This window comes from Hippopotamus amphibius, chromosome 16 (genome assembly GCF_030028045.1).
Source record: "Hippopotamus amphibius kiboko isolate mHipAmp2 chromosome 16, mHipAmp2.hap2, whole genome shotgun sequence".
Lineage (NCBI taxonomy): Eukaryota > Metazoa > Chordata > Mammalia > Artiodactyla > Hippopotamidae > Hippopotamus > Hippopotamus amphibius.
The window spans coordinates 44,759,085-44,778,457 of record NC_080201.1 but is presented as its reverse complement, the minus strand read 5'-3'; the positions used below and the strand labels follow the sequence as shown (position 1 = coordinate 44,778,457).

At 43.6% G+C, this 19,373-nt stretch overlaps 1 protein-coding gene across 5 annotated transcripts in view; it reads left to right on the top strand.

Annotated features, from left to right (window-relative positions):
• The window catches only part of ANKRD27 (ankyrin repeat domain 27), a 60,734-nt gene extending 42,047 nt beyond the window's left edge, over window positions 1–18,687 (top strand). For all 5 annotated transcript variants that reach the window (XM_057710692.1, XM_057710695.1, XM_057710694.1 and 2 more), the window contains 9 exons: window positions 3,585–3,629; window positions 5,738–5,860; window positions 11,153–11,350; window positions 12,032–12,151; window positions 12,974–13,135; window positions 14,202–14,313; window positions 15,731–15,809; window positions 15,998–16,070; window positions 17,339–18,687. In XM_057710692.1, the coding sequence (XP_057566675.1) occupies window positions 3,585–3,629; window positions 5,738–5,860; window positions 11,153–11,350; window positions 12,032–12,151; window positions 12,974–13,135; window positions 14,202–14,313; window positions 15,731–15,809; window positions 15,998–16,070; window positions 17,339–17,575 (1,149 nt within the window). In that variant the 3' untranslated portion in view covers window positions 17,576–18,687. The remainder of the gene's footprint in view (window positions 1–3,584; window positions 3,630–5,737; window positions 5,861–11,152; window positions 11,351–12,031; window positions 12,152–12,973; window positions 13,136–14,201; window positions 14,314–15,730; window positions 15,810–15,997; window positions 16,071–17,338) is intronic.
• Window positions 18,688–19,373: the final 686 nt, after the last annotated feature.

Genomic DNA, 19,373 nt, shown 5'->3' with positions numbered 1-19,373 from the left:
CACTCGAGAAGAAAGTGTATTCTGTCATTTTTGGATGGAATGTCCTATAAATATCAATCAAGTCGAGATGGTCTGATGTGTCATTTAAAGCTTGTGTGTCTTTATTTATTTTCTATTTGGATAATCTGTCCATTGATGTAAGTGGGGTGTTAAAGTTTCTTACTATTATTGTGTTACTGTCGATTTCCCCTTTTATGGCTGTCAGCATTTGCCTTATGTATTGAGGTGCTCCTTTGTTGGGGGCATAGATATTTACAATTGTTATATGTTCTTCTTGAATGGATCCCTTCATCATTATGTAGTGTCCCTCCTTGTCTCTTGTCTTTACTTTAAAGTCTGATTTGTCTGATATGAGTATTGCTACTCCAGCTTTCTCTTGACTTCCATTTGCATGGAATATCTTTTTCCATCCCTTTACTTTCAGTCTGTATGTATCCCTTGGTCTGAAGTGGGTTTCTTGTAAGCAGCATATATAAGGGTCTTGTTTTTGTATCCATTCAGCCAGTCTGTGTCTTTTGGTTGGAGCATTTAATCCATTTAGATTTAAGGTGATTATTGACATGTGTGTTCCTATTACCATTTTCTTAATTATTTTGGGTTTGTTTTTGTAGATGTTTTCCTTCTCTTGTGTTTCCTACTTAGAAAAGTTCCTTTAGCAATTGTTGTAAGGCTGGTTTGGTGGTGCTGAATTCTCTTAACTTTTGCTTGTCTGTAAAGCTTTTGATTTCTCTGTCGAATCTGAATGAGATCCTTGCTGGGTAGAGTACTCTTGGCTGTAGGTTTTTCTCTTTCAGGACTTTCAGTATATTCTGCCATTCCCTTCTGGCCTGCAGAATTTCTGCAGAAAGATCAGTTGTTATCCTTATGGGTTTTCCCTTATATGTTATTTGTTGCTTTTCTCTTGCCGCTTTTAATATTTTTTCTTTGTGTTTAATTGTTGTTATTTTGATTAATATGTGCCTTGGTGTATTTCTCCTTGGGTTTATTCTGTATGGGACTCTCTGTGCTTCTTGGACTTGATTGATTATTTACTTTACCATGTTGGGGAAGTTTTCCACTATTATTTACTTTACCATGTTGGGGAAGTTTTCTTCAAATATTTTCTCAGACCCTTTATTTTTTTCTTCTTCTTCTGGGATGCCTATGATTCAAATCTTGGTGCGCTTAATGTTATCACTAAGGTCTCTGAGACTGTCTTCCCTTCTTTTTATTCTTTTTTCTCTTTCCTGCTCTGTGGCAGTTATTTCCTCCATTCTATCTTCCAACTCACTTATTCATTCTTCTGCCCCAGTTATTCTTCTGTTTATACCATCTAGAGTATTTTTAATTTCAGTTATTTTGTTGTCCATTACTTTTTGTTTGCTCTTTAGTTCTTCTGAGTCCTTATTAACTGTTTCTTCTATTTTCTGTATTTTGTTATTGAGATTTTGTATCATCTTTACTATCAATACTCTGAATTCTTTTTCAGGCAATTTTCCTATTTTCTCTTCATTTATTTGGTCTTGTGGGGTTTTTTTCCTGCTCCTTTGCCTGCATGGTGTTTGTTTGTTTTCTCATAGTAGTCCAAACTTCAGAGGTTCCTTGTCCCGGCAACAAAGGGTTTAAAGAAGACTGTCCAAGCCCCAGACTAATGGCAGAGTGTTGAGTCAAACAAATACTAAGTTAAGGAAACACATACATGTATAATACACACAAATACTGAATCCAATAGAACATAAGGCACTAGAAAGACCTGACAGAAGAACCCCAGTATACTCTCAGACAGTCAGAGAAAACCAACAGAAATTCAAAACCAAAACAGAACAAAACAAAAACAAAAACAAAAACAAAAAACAAACAAACAAAAAACACCACACACACACAAACACAAATCCAGGGAGATTTTGAAAGCTAGGATCAAATATAATAAAGAGCAAGAGTACCACCAGACAGACTGAAGATTCTCAAAATGAAATCGGACAGTTATACTTAGAACTAAGACAAAACCTAATAATAAATACCAAAGCAGTGTGTCATCTGGAGAATAAAGCAAGGAAACAGAGCAGACCAATAATATTGCTTATAAGTATATAAAGATAAACTAAAAAAGGAGAGAAGACAGGGCAACAGAAGAGTGTAGTGTAACTGGAAATATAAAAAGAAAAAGAAAGAAATAGAAATGTATAAAAGAGATGAAAAGAAGGTAGGAGAGATACAGTCAGCAGTACAAAAAACTTAGCTAGAAATAGAAATATATAAAAAGGCTAAAAATAAAAATAGAATAAAAAATAGAATAAAAAATGTTATAAAATGTGTAGATCCCTTAGGACTAAGATCATAAAGAAAACAGCAACAACAACAACTAAAAACCAGAACTGACCCCAGAATGGACCAGATTAATAGAATTAATTCTAATATTTCTGTTTCCTTGGGGTCTCAGCTGTAAGTGTCCTCTGCCCACCTTGGGCTTTTTGTATTACTCTGTGACCGGCAGAGCTTCCTTCATTGTTCATCTGTGAGTGCTGGTGTGTGGGGAGAGAGAGGGTACAATAGTGGCTCCTTCCCCTGGGAGTGAGTGACCAGTGGCGCCCTGCCTGGGTCACGGCGGCTTGGGCGGCTCAGGCCGAGAGATCGACTCCACCCGTGGCTCCTCCCCCCTGCTACGACTCCGCCAGGGTGCCTTGCCTGGGTCACTGTGGCTCAGCCGGCTGTGGCAGTGCCTGTTGCAGAGGGACGCCAGCGGCTCAGGTGTAAACAGAATGTCTCCAGAGCTGGGCCACTCTGCAGGCTTTTGGCTCTCGGCTGCAGGCACTCTAGACCAGCCCCACCCCGGGGCCTTTGTTATCCCTGACTGCATCAGCCAGGCCCACAGGGGTCCTTCCTTTGTCAGTCACAGGCACCGAGAGAGAGGCTACACCCGCGGCTCCTCCCCCCTGCTTGTGAGTCAGCAGTATTGAGCTGGCGCCATGGCCGCACAGCTCTCTGTGGTAGGCTCTCTCTGCTGCGGATTTCTTCCCTCCTGTCCTCTCAGTCCATCTCCCCACTGCCAACAATGTTTCTCACCTTGAACCGTTCTCAGGTTCCCACGTTCCAGCTCCCAGACCCCCGTTCAGCTGTGAATCGACATCTCAGTCTGGACACGCTGAGCCGTGGTGCAGACCCTCTGTGTGTTTCTCACTCTTTCCCGTCTGCCACAGCTCAGCCACTTCACCCTCTGAACAGACCCAAATGCCTCCCTTCTGACCCAGGGAAATTCCCCATTGGAGAAGGGGTTTCCCTGTCAGATAAGGGATGTTTCCCCGAATTTGGCAATCTCCCCTGTTTCAGATCCCCCCACCCCAGGGTGTGGGACCTGTCCCTTTCCTTTCTTCTCCTCCTCTTTCTCCTTTTTTTTTCTTTTTTTTTTTCCCTCTGTCCTACCCAGTTATGTCAGGATCTTTGCAGTCCTTGCTGGTGTCCAAGGTCGTTTGCTGGTGTTCAGCTGGTTCTCTTTGGGAATTATTGCATCTTTTGGTGTATTCCTGATGCATCTGTGGAGAGGGATGCATTCCACGTCCTTCTACTTCACCGCCATCTTTCCTTACATTCTTTTTCCTTTTATTAAGGTAGAAAAACTTTTAAGAGCCGTTGCTGATGGAGACCTAGAAATGGTGAGTTTTTAATTTTTATTTATTTATTTGGTTGAGCTGGGTCTTAGTTATGGCAGGCAGGCTCCTTAGTTGTAGCCCATGTGCTCCTTAGTTGTGGTAAGCAGGCTGCTTAGTTGTGGCTCATTGGCTCTTTAGTTGTGGCATGCGAACTCTTAGTTGCAGCATACATGTGGGATCTAGTTCCCTGACCAGGGATCGAACCTGGGCCCCTTGCATTGGGAGCACAGAGTCTTAACCACTGTTCTACCAGGGAAGTTCCCAAATGGTGAGTTTTTAAAAGTGAATTTCAAACAGCTTGCTCTCGGCTTAAGCAGCTGTGCCCATGTGTCTTTTCTCCAGGTGAGTTAGGAGCTGTGGGGATTCTTTGTTCACGTTCACACAGAAGGGGTGCATTTCATGAGTACTTGGTGATGGGATGTGACATGTCCCCCGCAAGTGACAAGGCAGGTAGAATAAACCTGTTCCTGCCCTTTACACATTCATATTCCAGAGGGTGGTGGTGTTGCCAAGAGGACCACCCTGTGTCCAGGGGCACAGAGTGTGGGCTTGTCTCTGGGCCTCACTAGCTGGGAGCAAGGGGAGGCCAGAGCCCAGTGGATGTTGGGGTGGCCCTGCAAGAATTGTGGGTAGTGTGATGCCCTGGCCGGGAGGCAGGGCTCCAAGGACTCTCTAGCAAGTGTCTGGACGAGATGGTGCTAAGGTGTCAGGGAACGTCTGTGATGCGCTCTCTGGAGACGTCCGTGGGCAAGTTCCCCAGCTCACCTTTGGCTTCCACTTTAAAGGGAGGAGTGAATTAGCGCTCACCAGATCAGGAGCCCTGAGTGGATCAGATTTACAAGAGCGCTTTACAGTGATGTGTGCTCTTCCTGATGGTGGAGTTTGAAGTGGTGGGCAGAAGTTCCTGGGATCTGATTATCACAGCCTCCAGGGTATTAAGAATTGGAAGGTAGTTGTCAGTGTCTTAGCCTATGCCCAGAGGCCGCTGTGAATCCATCAGCCTGGCACGTGGTTACTCGGGGGAGGACGGGGTGTCTGGATGCAGCTGATACTGGTTGCTCCCCCAGGGAACCCAGTGTTCTTTGGGGGATGCAGATGGGGAGCTCCTTAGGCTCCCTACGAGCCATAGCAAGAGCCAGTGTGCAGACGAGATTATGACTGTCCCTGTGTTGTGGTGTGTCTGCCCCCTGCCCAAGGCTTCCCTTCCCCCATCTTGCTCCTTCTAATCCCCAAGAGGAACTGCCCTCTGTCCAGTCCATCTCGGCCAGCCTTTTAGGTGAGGCCCCTGGGTCAGGTGAGGCCTTTGGCGTATCCACCCTGAGGAGCGTCTGTCGTCAGAGACGTGGAAGGGACCTGGAGGGGGCATGTTTGGGGTCGAATGGGGGTCTTCCTGAAGCCCTTTGTCACACATGCACTTGCAGGCATTTGCTGACTTCCTCAGTGCTCAGAAGCAAGCCTAGGAATATATTCTTATTGTTTTCTTTCCTCACATTTAATATCCTAGAAACTGGTCTTTACTGGAACTTAAATTTGACCTGTTTGGGATCTTTTCAGTGCTTTCACCTGTGGGCTAGAGCATTAAAGTGGAGAGGACATTGGCATGGAGTCAGGGAGCCTGCATTTAGATTGTGGCCACCATCTCCTCGTTGTGTGGCCTTGAACAAGGTGTTGACCCCTTGGAGTGAGTCTCCTCCCCTGTAAGATGAGACAGACTGGTTGCTGAAAGTGGACAACTGGATAATGTTAACAGAAGGTGCTCACGAGATGCTCCAGGACCAGGGCTCGAAAGCTGTCACCCTGAAGCAGTGCCACTCTGCCCCTTTTTAAGATAGAAGCAAAGAATCTAAAGCAAGCTGCAGAAATGGGAACTCCATCTCTCTGTGTCACCCCTGAGAGGATTTGGAAAGGCTTGAGGACAGGTGAACCTCGGAATCCTCAAGAGGGAGAAGCCATCATTTATAAGTTACTTTGGTGGTTGAGGAAATATAGGTCCTGATTTGGGAATAAGTGTGTGTGTGTGTGTGTGTGTGTGTGTGTCTAAGACACTATAGCCTGTAAAGGAGCTGAGGGTGGGTTTTAAGTCCCTGTTTCTCCTTGCTGCCCCACGCCAGGTGCGTTACCTGTTGGAGTGGACGGAGGAGGACCTGGATGAAGCAGAGGATGTTGTCGGGGCGGTGGACCTTGAATTTTGTCACCCCTTGTGCCAGTGCCCCAAATGTGCTCCAGCTCAAAAGGTTTGGCTTTTCTTCTGTTGGGGACTGCGGGTGGGGGTAGAGGGCAAATTCTTTTTCCTCTTAGGAAAGTTGTCTGCTCCTCAGCCAGCTAACTGCCAAGTGGCTGGTTGTAGGTACCCCCTGACATACAGCTCAAGGAAGAGGGAAGTGAACAGTCATGCAGGATCCAGCTTCGGCTGCCTGCTTTCTGAACAGGCAGGTCAGGGCTGGGCTTGGCGTTTCAGCGGTGCTCAGGGCCCCTGAGTCACAAGGTAGGAGCTATGAACAGACGTGCCTGAGGGTCTCCGTCTGTGTGGCCATGGTCCCCTGGGGCGGCTGCAGGCGAGATCCACTGCCCACTGCCTTTGCTCACGTTGGTGCACTCTCTACGGGAGGACCCTGCCTCCAAGTACAGAGACCCCTGTGCCATTTCCCCCAGTGGTAATTGCAAAAGCACAGTGCAATATCCCAAGCAGGATATATATCACCATGGATACAATCCCTCCATCTTACTCAGATTTCCCCAGTTTTACTTGTGCTTGCGTGCGTGTGTGTGTGTGTGTATTTAGTTCTACCTGGTTTTATCACATGTGTAGGTTTGTGTATCCACTACCACATTCAAGGTACATGACAGTTGTTTCATAACAAGGGGAATCACTCGAGTTGCCCTTTTATAAGCACACCCACCTCTCTCCCTGTCACCCCACCCCACCATCCCTGACTTCTGGGAACCACTAATCTGTTCTCCAGTTCTAATATTTTGTCTTTTCAAAAATGTTATATAAATGTCATCATACAGCACGGAACCTTTGGGATTGGCTTTGTTCACTCAGCATGATTCCAGGTTGTTGCATGTAATCAACGATTTATCCTTTATCGCTGAGCGAACTCTAAACACACCACTGGGCTAGGAGAGCATTGGGGGTGGGGGGAGGAAGTAATTTAATTTAATCACAGCATGAAGCAATTTACTTTTGTGTCTTTTTGAGAAATTACTAAAAGAGAAAAAGCTAATAGGCTTTAAAAGAGCAAGGAACATATATTTATCCAGTAAATTCAACAGATACCGTAATGTGTAATTCAGCTTTTTGTTACAACTAATGAACTGCAAGGTGGGGGAGAACAGAGTGGGTAAATGACAAGAAGAAGAGCAGAGACCCAGTAAACTGCCTCCAGCCACCGGCCGGACCTGAGGGCCGTGCTGCTTCATATCACATCCTTTGAGAGAGCATCTGCCTTTTTAATCCCCTTGTTTTTCATAGCAGTGCACGTAGGAGAAGTCAGTTTTTGGACTGCACATATCCAGCAGCGTGTGGACAAAATAAAAGTCATGCATCCCAATGTACACATTACCTCGCAGCTGAAAAGCTATATGTGAATAAAGTACTCTGTCATTTCAGTACTCTTAGGGGAGAGACATCCATGGGGAAGCTTTTTTAATAAGGTAGTATTTTCTTGCAATACAAGGGATAGCACCACTATACCTGTTTTGTAAAGTCATTAGTTTTCTTAGCGTGGGACATACACATTGAGTTAGACAGCAGGCACATGAGCGTGTGCTGTGTATATACAATGCCATTTACAACTGCTCAAAAAAATTAACTACTTAGGTATATGCTTAATAAGACATGGACAGGATCTGTATGCTGGGAATCACAAAATATTGATGAAAAAAATCAAATACTTAGATATGTCTGACTCATGAAAACTCAACATAGTAAAGATGTTATTTTTTCCCAGATCGATATACAATTTTAATGCAATTCCTATCAAAATCCTAACAGAGTTTTCATAGACATAGACAAACTTATTTTAAAATTTATATGGAAAGGCACAGGCCCTAAAATACCTAAAATAATCCTGGCAAAGAAGAATAAATGAGGATCACTCTTCCCAATGTTAAGGCTGGCTGTGTAGCTACAGTACTCAAGACAGTGTGGCCCTGGTAGAGGGACAGATGCACGGATCAGCGGGACAGGGTAGAGAGCCCAGCAGGAGACCCACACATATATAGTCAACTGAGGTCCGACAGCAAGTCGGTGGGGGAAGGACAGCCTTTACAACAAATGGTGCTGGAGCAAGTGAATGTCTTCAGGCAAAAAAAAAGAACCTCAGCCAAAACTCACACCTTGTATAAAAGTGAACTCAAAGTGGATCACAGACCTAACTGTAAAATATAAAATTATAAAACTTTTAGAAAAAAATGGGAGGAAATCTTTGGAATCAGGGCTAAACGAAGAGTTCTTAGACTTGACACCCGAAGCGTGATCCATAATGGGCAAGTGGCTAATTGGGCTTCTCAGTTATAGACTTGCCTGTGGAAACCCAGGCACATCAACTGCAGGCGGACGACAGACTGAAGGAAAATATCTGCAAGCCACACATCTGACAAAGGGCCAGAGTCTAGAATAGAAAAGAACTTTCAAAACTCAATAGTAGGGACCTCCCCGGTGGCACAGTGGATCAGACTCCGCACTCCCAATGCCTGGGGCCCAGGTTTGATCCTTGGTAAGAAAACTAGATCCCACGTGCATACTGCAACTAAGAGTTTGCGTGCCGCAGCTCAGGAGCCGACATACTGCAACCCAGGAGCCCTCCTGCTGCAGCTAAGACCCCATACAACCAAATAAATAAATAAATATTGAAAAAAAACCCCAAAACAAAAAAAGTCAATAAGAAAACAAACCAGTAAGAAAATGGGCAAAGGAAGTGAACAGATATTTCACTGACGAGCATTTAAAGATGGCAAATAAGCATGTGAAAGGATGTTCAGGGTCATCACCCATCGGGAAAATGCAAAATATAGCCTCAATGAGATAACGCTACGCACTTACTAGAATGGCTAAAATAAAAATTAGTGAAAAGCAACAACACCAAATGCTGGTAAGGATGTGGGGAAATTGGTTCACTCATCCCTTGCTGGTGGGAATGTAAAAGCCACTCTGGAAAACTGTGTTTGTTGTCAGCTCCTTATAAAACTAGCCATAGAATTACCATATGATTCAGCAGTTGCATTCCTGGGCATCTTAGAGTGATGGAAACTTACGTTCTCACAGAAACCTGTAAACAAATGTACACAGCAACTTCGTTTGCAATATCTCCAAACCGGAAACAACCCACATGTCCTTCAACAGGTGAACTGCTGCACACAGTACAGCAGGGGCCTGCCGTGAGCTGCTGCTCAGAGGTGAAGAATAAACTTGATGACACGCGGCAGCCTGAAATCAGGATGTTTTTTCTCCTGTTTCCAGGCTGCTTGTTTTGGGCTTTGGGAATAAAGCAACTGTGAACATTTGTGTACAGGTCTTTGTGTAAGTGTATTTTTACTTGGGTGGTTACCTAGGAGTATAATTGCTGGGTTATACAGGAGGTATATGTTAACTGGAAAAGCCCAGTTTCCTGGAGTGCTTGTAACATTTTTCATTCCCACCAGCAGGGTGTGAGAGTTCTAGTTGCCCCACATCCTGGTCAGCACTTGGTATTTTGACTTTTTGACTTTAGTCATTCTGGTAATTGTGCAGTGGTATTTCATCATGTTTTTCCCTTCTCCTCTTTTGTTTGTTTTTGACTTTTGAAGTGTAATTTATATACAGTAAAATTCACCCGTTAAATATAGCATCGTTTTTGTTTTCTTGTCAGTCATCTATTTCATACATATTAATGTATATATGGCACTCCCAATCTCCCAATTCATCTGCCCGCTTTCGCCCCTTGGTGTCTGTATGTTTGTTCTCTACATCTGTGTCTCTGTTTCTACCTTGCAAACCAGTTGATCTGTGCCATTTTTCTAGATTCCGCATAAGTATAGTTTTTTAAAGAGATAACATTTTTAATCATTGAAAAGTGAACTAGAAAACCCAAGTTTTAATCCTTGATCAATCACAGAAAACACTGGCATATTAATTCCACTGTAAAATATATGATTCAACGTCACAATTTAATGTTTGTTTTTAGTTCTAGAGGGTTTGTTTTTTGTTTGTTTTTGTTTTTTTTGCCACACCATGCGGCATATGGGATCTCAGTACCCTGACCAGCGATCGAATGAACCCTTGCCCCCTTCATTGGGAGCGTGGAGTCTTAACCACTGGACCATCAGGGAAGTCCCTAGTGGTTTGTTTCGTTTGCCCTTTTAATTACTGATAGATTATTCTCATATCTGCATGATTGGTTTTAAAACCATTGTGAATAATAAGGAAATTCCATGATAAAAATGAAGGTGAACTTCAGGGATAAGTAGCAAACAGTTTTCTGAGGTTTGACAAATGAATGTGTAACCAGCAGCACAGTCAAGATTCAGACTATCTCAGGAATTCCCTGGAGGTCCAGTCGTTAAGATTGTATGCTTTCATTGCTGAGGGCATGGGTTCGATCCCTGGTCAGGGAACTAAGATCCCATAAGCTGTGTGGTGTGGCTGAAAAAAAAAAAAGATATAGACTATCTCTGTCACCCAAAATATTCTTTCCTGCCTCTTTGAAGTTTGCGCCATCCCGTGTTCCATCCCCTGACCATCACTGATCTGCTTCCTGACCCTTTGGTTTTGTGATTCCTGATTTTGATGTGCATTTCCCTGATAACTAAAGATGTTATTTTATATGCTCATTGACTGACCATTCAACTGTCTTCTTTTGTGACGTCTTCAAATCTTTTGCCTAATTTTTTAAAAAAAGTTGGATTGTCTTATTGAGTTGCAAGAGTTTGTTTTGTTTTGAAATTCTGGTTAGTACAAGTCCTTTGTCAGATATACATATTGTAAACATTTTCTCCCCTTTTATGACTTGCCTTTTTACTTTCTTACTTGCCTCATGCAAAGAGCAAACATTCAACATTTATATTAAGTCTAGTTTATCAAACTTTTTTATGGCTTTTGCTTTTTATATCTTATCTAAGAAATCTTTGCTTATCCCATTGTGTTCACTTCAAGAAGTTTAATGGTTGTAGCTTTTACATTTAGGTCTGTGATGCATTTTAGTGTTTGTGTTTGGTGTGAGGTAAGGGTTGATGGGCAGTTTTCCCATATGTGAATGTCCAGCTGTTCCAGCACCATCTGTCAGACAGACTTTGCCTTCCCCGTTGAATTGCTGTGGCATAATATGGTATCATCGTAGGGGGTTTGCTTTCTTGAAAACGGAAGTTAATCCTTTGCTATATCATACCTCTCTAAAGTACTAATTCACCTGTGGGCAACCAATTCAGGTTGCCACTGTGATCCCAGATTTTACAGAGGGGCTGTGGGGGACCGATGGCTTCAGTTCCTTCAGCCAGATTTCTTAAATACTAACGACATTTCCGTTTCCACCTTCCGCACTTGCTAGAAGCTGGCAAAGATTCCTGCCAGTGGGCTTGGTGTGAACGTGACCAACCAGGATGGCTCCTCCCCACTGCACGTTGCTGCCCTGCACGGTCGGGCGGACCTTGTCCTGCTCCTCGTGAAGCATGGTGCCAGCGTGGGGGCCAGAGACGCAAACCAGGCGGTCCCACTCCACCTGGCCTGCCAGAAGGGCCACTTCCAGGTACAGGTCCTGTCTCTTGGGCAGTGTATATAGGGTTAGAACCTCACTTTGTGGGAGCGCTGCAGTGGGGAGGGTTTGGCGGCTGACCCAGAGGACGGGCCCATTTCCTTCCTCCCAGCCCTGAGATTCTGAGATGCGCAGGGCAGGACCACTCAGCAACAGAACATAGAACTCTGGTGCTTCTGGGAGTGGAGCCCAACCCCCCTCCCACTGGCATTCACGTCTGGCGGCACAGAGGCTGTCATTCTGATTCTGACCCCAGCTGGGAGCTGTCTCTGTCTGATTCTTGGATGTTGGTCATCTGTGCCAAACAGTTCAGCATCTATTCATTTTTTCATTTTCCCTTATTATTTCTACTGTGAGGTTTTTCAGGTGATGCCTAGCATTAGTTTTCTAACATGTAAAACTGGAGTGATAATTAGAACTCTCTACAGAGGAGACACAGTGATTAAATGGAAAGCACGCGTGCCTTAGCGCACTGCCTAGCACAAAGTGGACCCTTCAGCAAATGTGACCCCCTCCCCCCTTCAGTGGGTCTGCGTTCTCCTGTCAGTCATGTGTATAAAGAGCCTCCTAGATAAACTTACAGAAAAGTCGAAAGAATATCAAGTTATCAAGTAATATCAAGATCTCTCCTTGCAATTTTGAATTAAAGTTGAACATTTTTCTACTCTGGGCTAGGTGGTGAAGTGTCTATTAGATTCTCACGCAAAACCCAATAAAAAGGATATAAGTGGAAACACAGCCCTCATTTATGCCTGTTCCAGAGGCCACCACGAAGTCGTGGCACTGTTGCTGCAGGTAAGGAGCTGCGGACGTGGGCTGGTGATGGGCATCCCACCACGCGGCGAGCCCCTGGCAGCACTCCGGGGAGAGATGTGAGAGGGAGGCTGCTTGGCTTTTGCTTGAAGCTGGCCCTGGGGAGAGGAGCCTTGCAGTAGTGGGGTCTCGGCATCTGTGCTGCATCAAGGATGTGAGGTAAGGACGGAGACGCCACTTTTGCTGAAGGTTTGGGTCGTGCCTTGTTTACCGGGTCAGTTGAATTGTTACCTGAAGTGTGAGCTGAATATCCTTTTATGCCACTGCTACTTCTTTTCCTCTCTTGATAAAGGTTGTGTGTGTTGACTGTAGCAGGAAGAATTTTTAACCGTAGGAAAAAACCCCAACTTTTCCATAACGCTGTTACTCAAAAGCAACTAATTTTGGTGACTTTTTAAAAACGTGCATAGTTTAGATCAGTATTGTTTTCTATGTTGCTTGTTTTAACGTAACATAGAAAACTGTTCATTAAAACCTCAATTAAAAAAAAACCCAAAAAGCCTCAATTTTTAGTGGTTGTGTAATTATGGATGTACCACAGTTGTTGTTTTTTTTTTTAACTATTTCTGCTTTAGTAGATGACTTACATTTTTTCCCCTGCTATAGTGAGAAGTGCTGCCATGAATATCTGTGTACATAAATCTTTTTTCCTCGGTAGCACTTTTACCCCTAAGATTTTAAGAAAATTTTCAGACATACAGAAAAGTTAAAAGAATGTTATAGAGCACACCCATATAGGCACCACATGGATCCAGCCTTGGTAGTTTCTAGCACTCCTTCTGATTGTGCTGTTTCTCCTTCTAGCATGGAGCCTCCATCAATGCTTCTAACAATAAGGGCAACACGGCACTGCACGAGGCTGTGATGGAGAAGCACGTCTTCGTGGTGGAGCTGCTTCTGCTTCACGGAGCGTCGGTTCAGGTCTTGAACAAGAGGCAGTGCACAGCTATAGACTGTGCTGAGCAGGTGAGTGGGAGCGCCTCACCCCTTACAGCTCACATGAACCCCCTGTGTTTACGTCAGATATGAAAGAGCAGTAGCCAGGCCTTTGACTGGCCGTGCCAGGCTGAGTGGGTGTGCTGGGAGTCTGCGAGCGTGGCTACAGCCCTGGTCCTTGGTCACCTGGTCAGAGGCGGCCTGCCGGGGGAGCCAGGAGCCAGTCCTTCAGGGGTGGTTTTCAAAGGTCTGGGCAGAGGTGCCCCCCCACCCACTGCAGGCCTCGGTGCCCCGGTGTGGCCCATCGTCCAGCCGTCAAATACTCGTGGGGAAGCAGCAGGTTGAGACGGCGTTCTGGTCTCACCCTCCCAGTACTGGGAATACACCTGTGGTCCTAGCAGCACGAGGGGGAACGTGCATGCAGTTAGTGAACAGACCTTGAGTTCTGTAAGGAGGACTGGGGTGAGCTGTTACCACCCTCCCCGTGCGTGGACGTGCGCCATGGAGGAATGGTGAGGAAATAGTCTCCTCCTCCTGGGGAGGAGGGACCTCTTTACGGTCCCGGTGTTCATGTTGAATCCTCATCTAGTTTCCTAGTCAGGTCGACAACTATTAGGCTGTGAAATGACACCACTGACATATTAAAGTCACCATAAATCCACCTGACTCATAGACTTAGAATACTAATTTCTAATTTTCAGTTGTATTTCTTAACAGAATTGAAATGTTTTAAACTTTCAGTTAAGTGCTTTCTCAAGTGACAGTCATGATGAACATGTTTTATTGAGCACTTACTATGTGCCGGGAGCCTGACAACCCCATGATACGTCTACAGTAATAGCCCCTATTCTCATCAACCCGGTTGCACAGAGCAGCGAAATGCGGGTCCAGAGCACCTGGTAGAGGGCAGAGCTGGCCTCCAAATGCAGGGCTCTTCTCCACCACTAGGCTTTATGGCCTGCAAGTTTTGCCTGTAGCTGCTTCTTTGCTGTTCTGCCCAGCCACGCCAACACTGACATTCAGATCAAAAGCAGGCAATAACCCGCTAAGAAAGCATAAAAGGCGTTACTGTTACCTTTTCCCTTTCATATTGTAGAATTCAAAAATAATGGAACTGCTTCAGGTAGTACCAAGCTGTGTGGCCACGTTAGATGATGTTGGTGAAACAGACCACAATGAGTACGTTACTGTCAAGATCAGGAAAAAATGTAAGAACTCACATCCTTTCTGTAATTCTCAGCTTGGGTTTACTTGGAATTTCGTGAGTGATTGGCGGCTGGTTTTCACGTAATTATAAATGTTAAATGTAATTAAAATCATAGCTGGAGGTGGGATATTGGCATCAAAGGAATGTGTGCTATATCCTGTTTCTTTTCTTCTTTATTTTTTTTTTTAATATTTATTTATTTGGCTGTGCCACATCTTCGTTGCGGCACACAGGATCTTTTTTAGTTGCGGGATGCGAACTCTTAGTTGCGGCGTGTGGGATCTAGTTCCCTGACCAGGGATTGAACCCAGGCCCCCTGCACTGGGAATGCAGAGTCTCAACCCCTGGACCACAGGGAAGTCCTATATCCTATTTCATCAGCTTTTTTGGACACTGGTTTTCTAGTTGATTGTGATGTATCCTAAGGAGGTAAGATGGACACTCTCAGCATTACCCTGAAGGTCAGGCCTCCACTCACCAACCAGAGAGGAGGAGCCACTTGGGGTAGTTTCTTTCAGGTCTCATGTTTTGAATCCAGGCCTTTTTCTTAGCCCTTCCGAGACATCTGGAGTAAATGCTACCGTTAAAGATTTCTTTTTTTAATTTGCAGGTATACAGAGGTTGATGGTAATTAGAACAGCAGCTGCCAACCAGGAGTGGGGCCTGAAGTATTTTCTTCTTTTTTAAAAAGTTGTTACAGTTTAGATGGGGTCCTTGTTCAACTTTTTAAAAAATTACAATTGTAGTTTCCAGTGCAGGAATGTGAATACACCCATTCGCATATCTGGATAACCCTGAGGCTGTCTCACCCTCGTTGGCTGCGGCTGGGGACTATCAGTGTGAATATCAGTGTGTTAGAGATTTATCTTTGGGCTTCCCTGGTGGTGGTCCGCCTGCCAAGGCAGGGGACACGGGTTCGAGCCCTCGCCCGGGAATATCCCACATGCCACGGAGCAGCAAAGCCCGTGCGCCACAGCTACTGAGCCTGCGCTCTAGAGCCTGTGAGCCACAATGACCGCGCCCACGCACCGCCACTACTGAAGCCCATGTGCCCTAGAGCCCGTGCTCTGCAACAAGAGAAGCCACCGCAAAAAGAAGCCTGTGCACTGCAATGAAGAGTAGCCCCTACTCTCCACAACTAGAGAGAGCTAGTGCACAGCAACGTAGACCCAACACAGCCAATAAATAAAAAATAAAATTTTAAAAATGATTTTATTTATCTTTGTTTTATGGGGGTTCACACAGTAATAAATAGGTACCTAATAATATGTTTTCTATAAGCAAATGCAGTGCTTAATTTCCTAAATTTTGTTAAATTTTAACAAAAAGAAAGTTGAAAGTTTGCATCTGTGCTATAATTTTTAAACAGTTCTTAAACTATTTTGGAAGTTTTCAGATATTTATCCTTTTATCTACAGGGAACTCAAAAATGTATGATCTACCAGATGAACCTTTTACAAGACAGTTTTACTTTGTCCACTCAGTTGGTCAGTTTAAGTGAGTATAAGATTCGAGTTGATTTCTGTGCTTTTGACTTTAACTTTACTTACAACTCAAGCAGGTGATATGCAGCTTTAATGGGTTATAAATAAATCTGCACTCATCACACGCTGCCACCTCGTGGCCAACCAGAGTATTTTGCACCACTATCCTGAATATTTATTTTAGTTTGTTTTGGGTTTCAGGGGAAGGACTTCAAGGGAGATTATGGCAAGAGATAGAAGTGTCCCTAATTTTACTGAAGGTTCTTTGCATGAGGTGAGTTATTAAACACTGGCTTATAATCTTATCTTTTTAAATCCTGGATTTTTCAAAAGTAACCCATGGTAAGCACATTTCTCATTTCATTATTCCCTTCACTGTTAAGAGTTACTAACAATGAAAATGAGTTCTTTAGTGGCATGGTCAAGAGTGTAGACTTCATTTAGTGTTATATTTAATAATGCATTTCTGAGCTAAGAAAGGAAAATGAGGAAAAAATGGAAAATAGTAATGCATGAAAAGACGCTACAGTTCATAATGTGCGTACTAGGTGAACTATCTCAGATTTTACTGTGTAAGCAAATGCACTGATGTGTTAATCACGAGTCTAAGGAAGAAGACACATTTGTATACAGATGGGTAAAAAGCTTTGAGTATATTATAAAGTTGTTCATATAGACAGTGCTGTATGTGGCCATTTTTCTACAGCACTATTTAATACTCATAAAAAGAAGCCTGCTTTACATTCTGTGGTGCTATTAGGTGGCTCTTCTCAGAAAACATGGCTTTGCTTTTTTCTTTTTTTTGTAATTGAAGTATAGTTGATTTACAGTGTTGTGTTTCTAGTTTACAGCAAAGTGATTCATTTTATATGTGTGTGTATATATATATATGTTCTTTTCCATTATAGTTTATTACAAGATATTGAATATAGTTCCCTGTGCTATTCGGTAGAAACTTGTTGAAACATGGCTCTTTTTATTGCTGTTTGCCAATATAATATATGCCTTCTTTATGAGAAAAAGAGTTTATAGCATGTGTGGCATATGCTTGTTGAAACAAATATACTAAAGTTCTAAATCTTTTAGAGAATTAAAGTGACTTTTGTTAATATGACTAATTTTAATTTCATCATTAATCTTCCACGGCTTTTGCTCCCAGACCTGCTGCTGGGTGGGAAACCCGCAATCTCTGAAATCTGCCTGGGTTCAGTCAAGTGTTTGCTCTTCCCCTGCTAGCTGGGGGACTTGAGGCAGACTGCTTGGCTTTGCTGATTGTGTTTCCTCAGCTGGATGTGAAACAGGGGTAACAACAGTACACACTTGTTAATGTGGAAACAGGTGAAGCATTTCCATTGTGTCTGATACATGGAGTACACACATGTCACACTTTCACTGCAGGGATGTTAAGAGTGGAAATTATGACGGGAAAGTACTGAGCACATTCGATGGCACGTAGAAGCACTCAAGGGTTTCTGTTCTTGTGTGGTGGTTATTTAAAGTACAGTGCAAACATGAACTGTTTGAACGGTACCTTTTCTTTAGCCAGGGAAGCAAAGAGCCACTCGGAAGCAGAATAACCTGCCAGACCACGGCAGCTCTGAGACTGCTGACAGAGGAAACGACCATCAGCCGGAGAGGCCTGGACCAAGACAAACCGCTCCTGGAAACAGGCGAACGCTCTTCCGTAGACACACAGTCAATGATGCGGTTGTACCCAAGGGCCCAGAGACGGCTGGCAACCTGACCACTCCCCAAGAGGCTAGCATTTCCCCGTCATAACAGTAATAAGGAATCATCTACTGCCCAGGAATGAGTCCTCAACAAGATGCCGAGCACGAGTACAGCTTAGAACTAAATGGACTTTCTGTTTGGCTTGAGAGAAAAGCAGAAAGGTCCTGAAAGCTTTTCTGTGGCTGATGGAAAGAATGCAACAACAGAAGGTTACCACCATCTCTCTCCTCTTCAAAGCTAATGGATACAGTTGAAAAGGAATAGACAAAAATTCCACTGGTGTCCAGATCCTTAAGATGCTGCTTCTTAAGTATTAGGGTTCCTTGGTTACAGTGAGAGGTTTCACCACCAGATTCTGATCTCCTCCTACTGAAAGGTGCTAAACCTCTGGGGATGTGTATAAACTAGCAAACCACAAGCTAAAAGAATTCCTCCCTCTGGGACAAGCTGAAGAAAAGCAATTTAGGTTTCATGGTACTGTGGAGGCCGGGCAGAAGTGTCACATTTGAATGAAGAAAATAGGACCTGAAAAAAGTCCCTTTGCAAGCAACACTTGAACCCAAAGATGCCTAAATGCCATTTTGATGCTCGTTTTAGTTAAAAGGACACATATGACATGTTCTACACTATGTGGGGAAAGTTGGGTATAATTTTTCTTCCAACAAAGTAAGTACAGATAATTGATCACTGCACTTATGCACCTATAGCAGTGTCTCTAGAAACATCCCTTTCCGTTAAGAGCCTCCCTTAAATGTCACAGCTGATGGATGGTTCCTGAACTAGAGAGTAGACTTGGCACACCTTTTCTTAAGTCTTTTGATTCAGATTTCAAAACTTACAGCACAAACCAGGTCAAAGTTACTTTCAGTTAGAATTTATTACCATTTATTCCTTTTTATAAATTTCTATAGATTATACTCTTATTTTTTTATGTTATTAATTGGTCTAGAGCTGCAAACATGGGTTTGTCCTGAGTACATTTTCAAATTAACTTTGTAATAGGGGAAAGGTTTTGTGCATGTTCTTGGAGATACTTGTGTATGTACAGAAGGGAGGGGCTGAGTATTTTTCTACAAAGTAATTTATGATTCTTAATTTTCTAATGTGCCTTGGACTTGTGCCAAATGATGGAAAAGAAACAGTAAACTTTATGATTCTTGAGCGTGTCATGGTGTACTTTTTTCAGTTTGTTTTGCTATGGAGACGTGTTTCTCAGCGTTTCTGCTATAAACGTGCTTTCCATATGGAAAAATCTTCCCCCATTGGACACATATACATATTAGTTTTCAGTTATAGATGTAAGTGCGACTGAAGCACGTCAACTGAATCACCTGGAGCAGGTGACTATCCATCACCCCGAGGAGGGCTTCAGAGCTGACCCAAACCAGGAAGCACAGTTTTAATTTCTTTTAACATCAGAAGAATAAAACTGAATGTAATACATTTTCTTAACCCAAACAGGAAATAAGCACTGTTGCTTTGCAAATTTCTTTGTTCTATTTTTCCTCCTTTCCCCTGCTTTTAAACAAAACCCTTAACTGGCTTAAGTTGCTGTGCTTCTCTACCATCCTTACTAAGAAACTTGAGCCTATACAGTTTGTCAGCACGGCCATTTCCAAGATGCAAAGACATATATTTGACGCCACCTAATTTCGGGGGTGGTGCAATCTAATATTGAAAACTTTCACACATATAATTGCCCTGGCTGGTAAAATTGTCCAGTGAGAAGCCAGGTCCGTGGAAATAAGGGGGCTAATTTGCTTGCACTGTGAGACCTTGGGATCAAGGCCTGGCTGGTGGTGTCACCTGAACTGGCATCAGCATGCCCTTCATCTGGAGATATAAA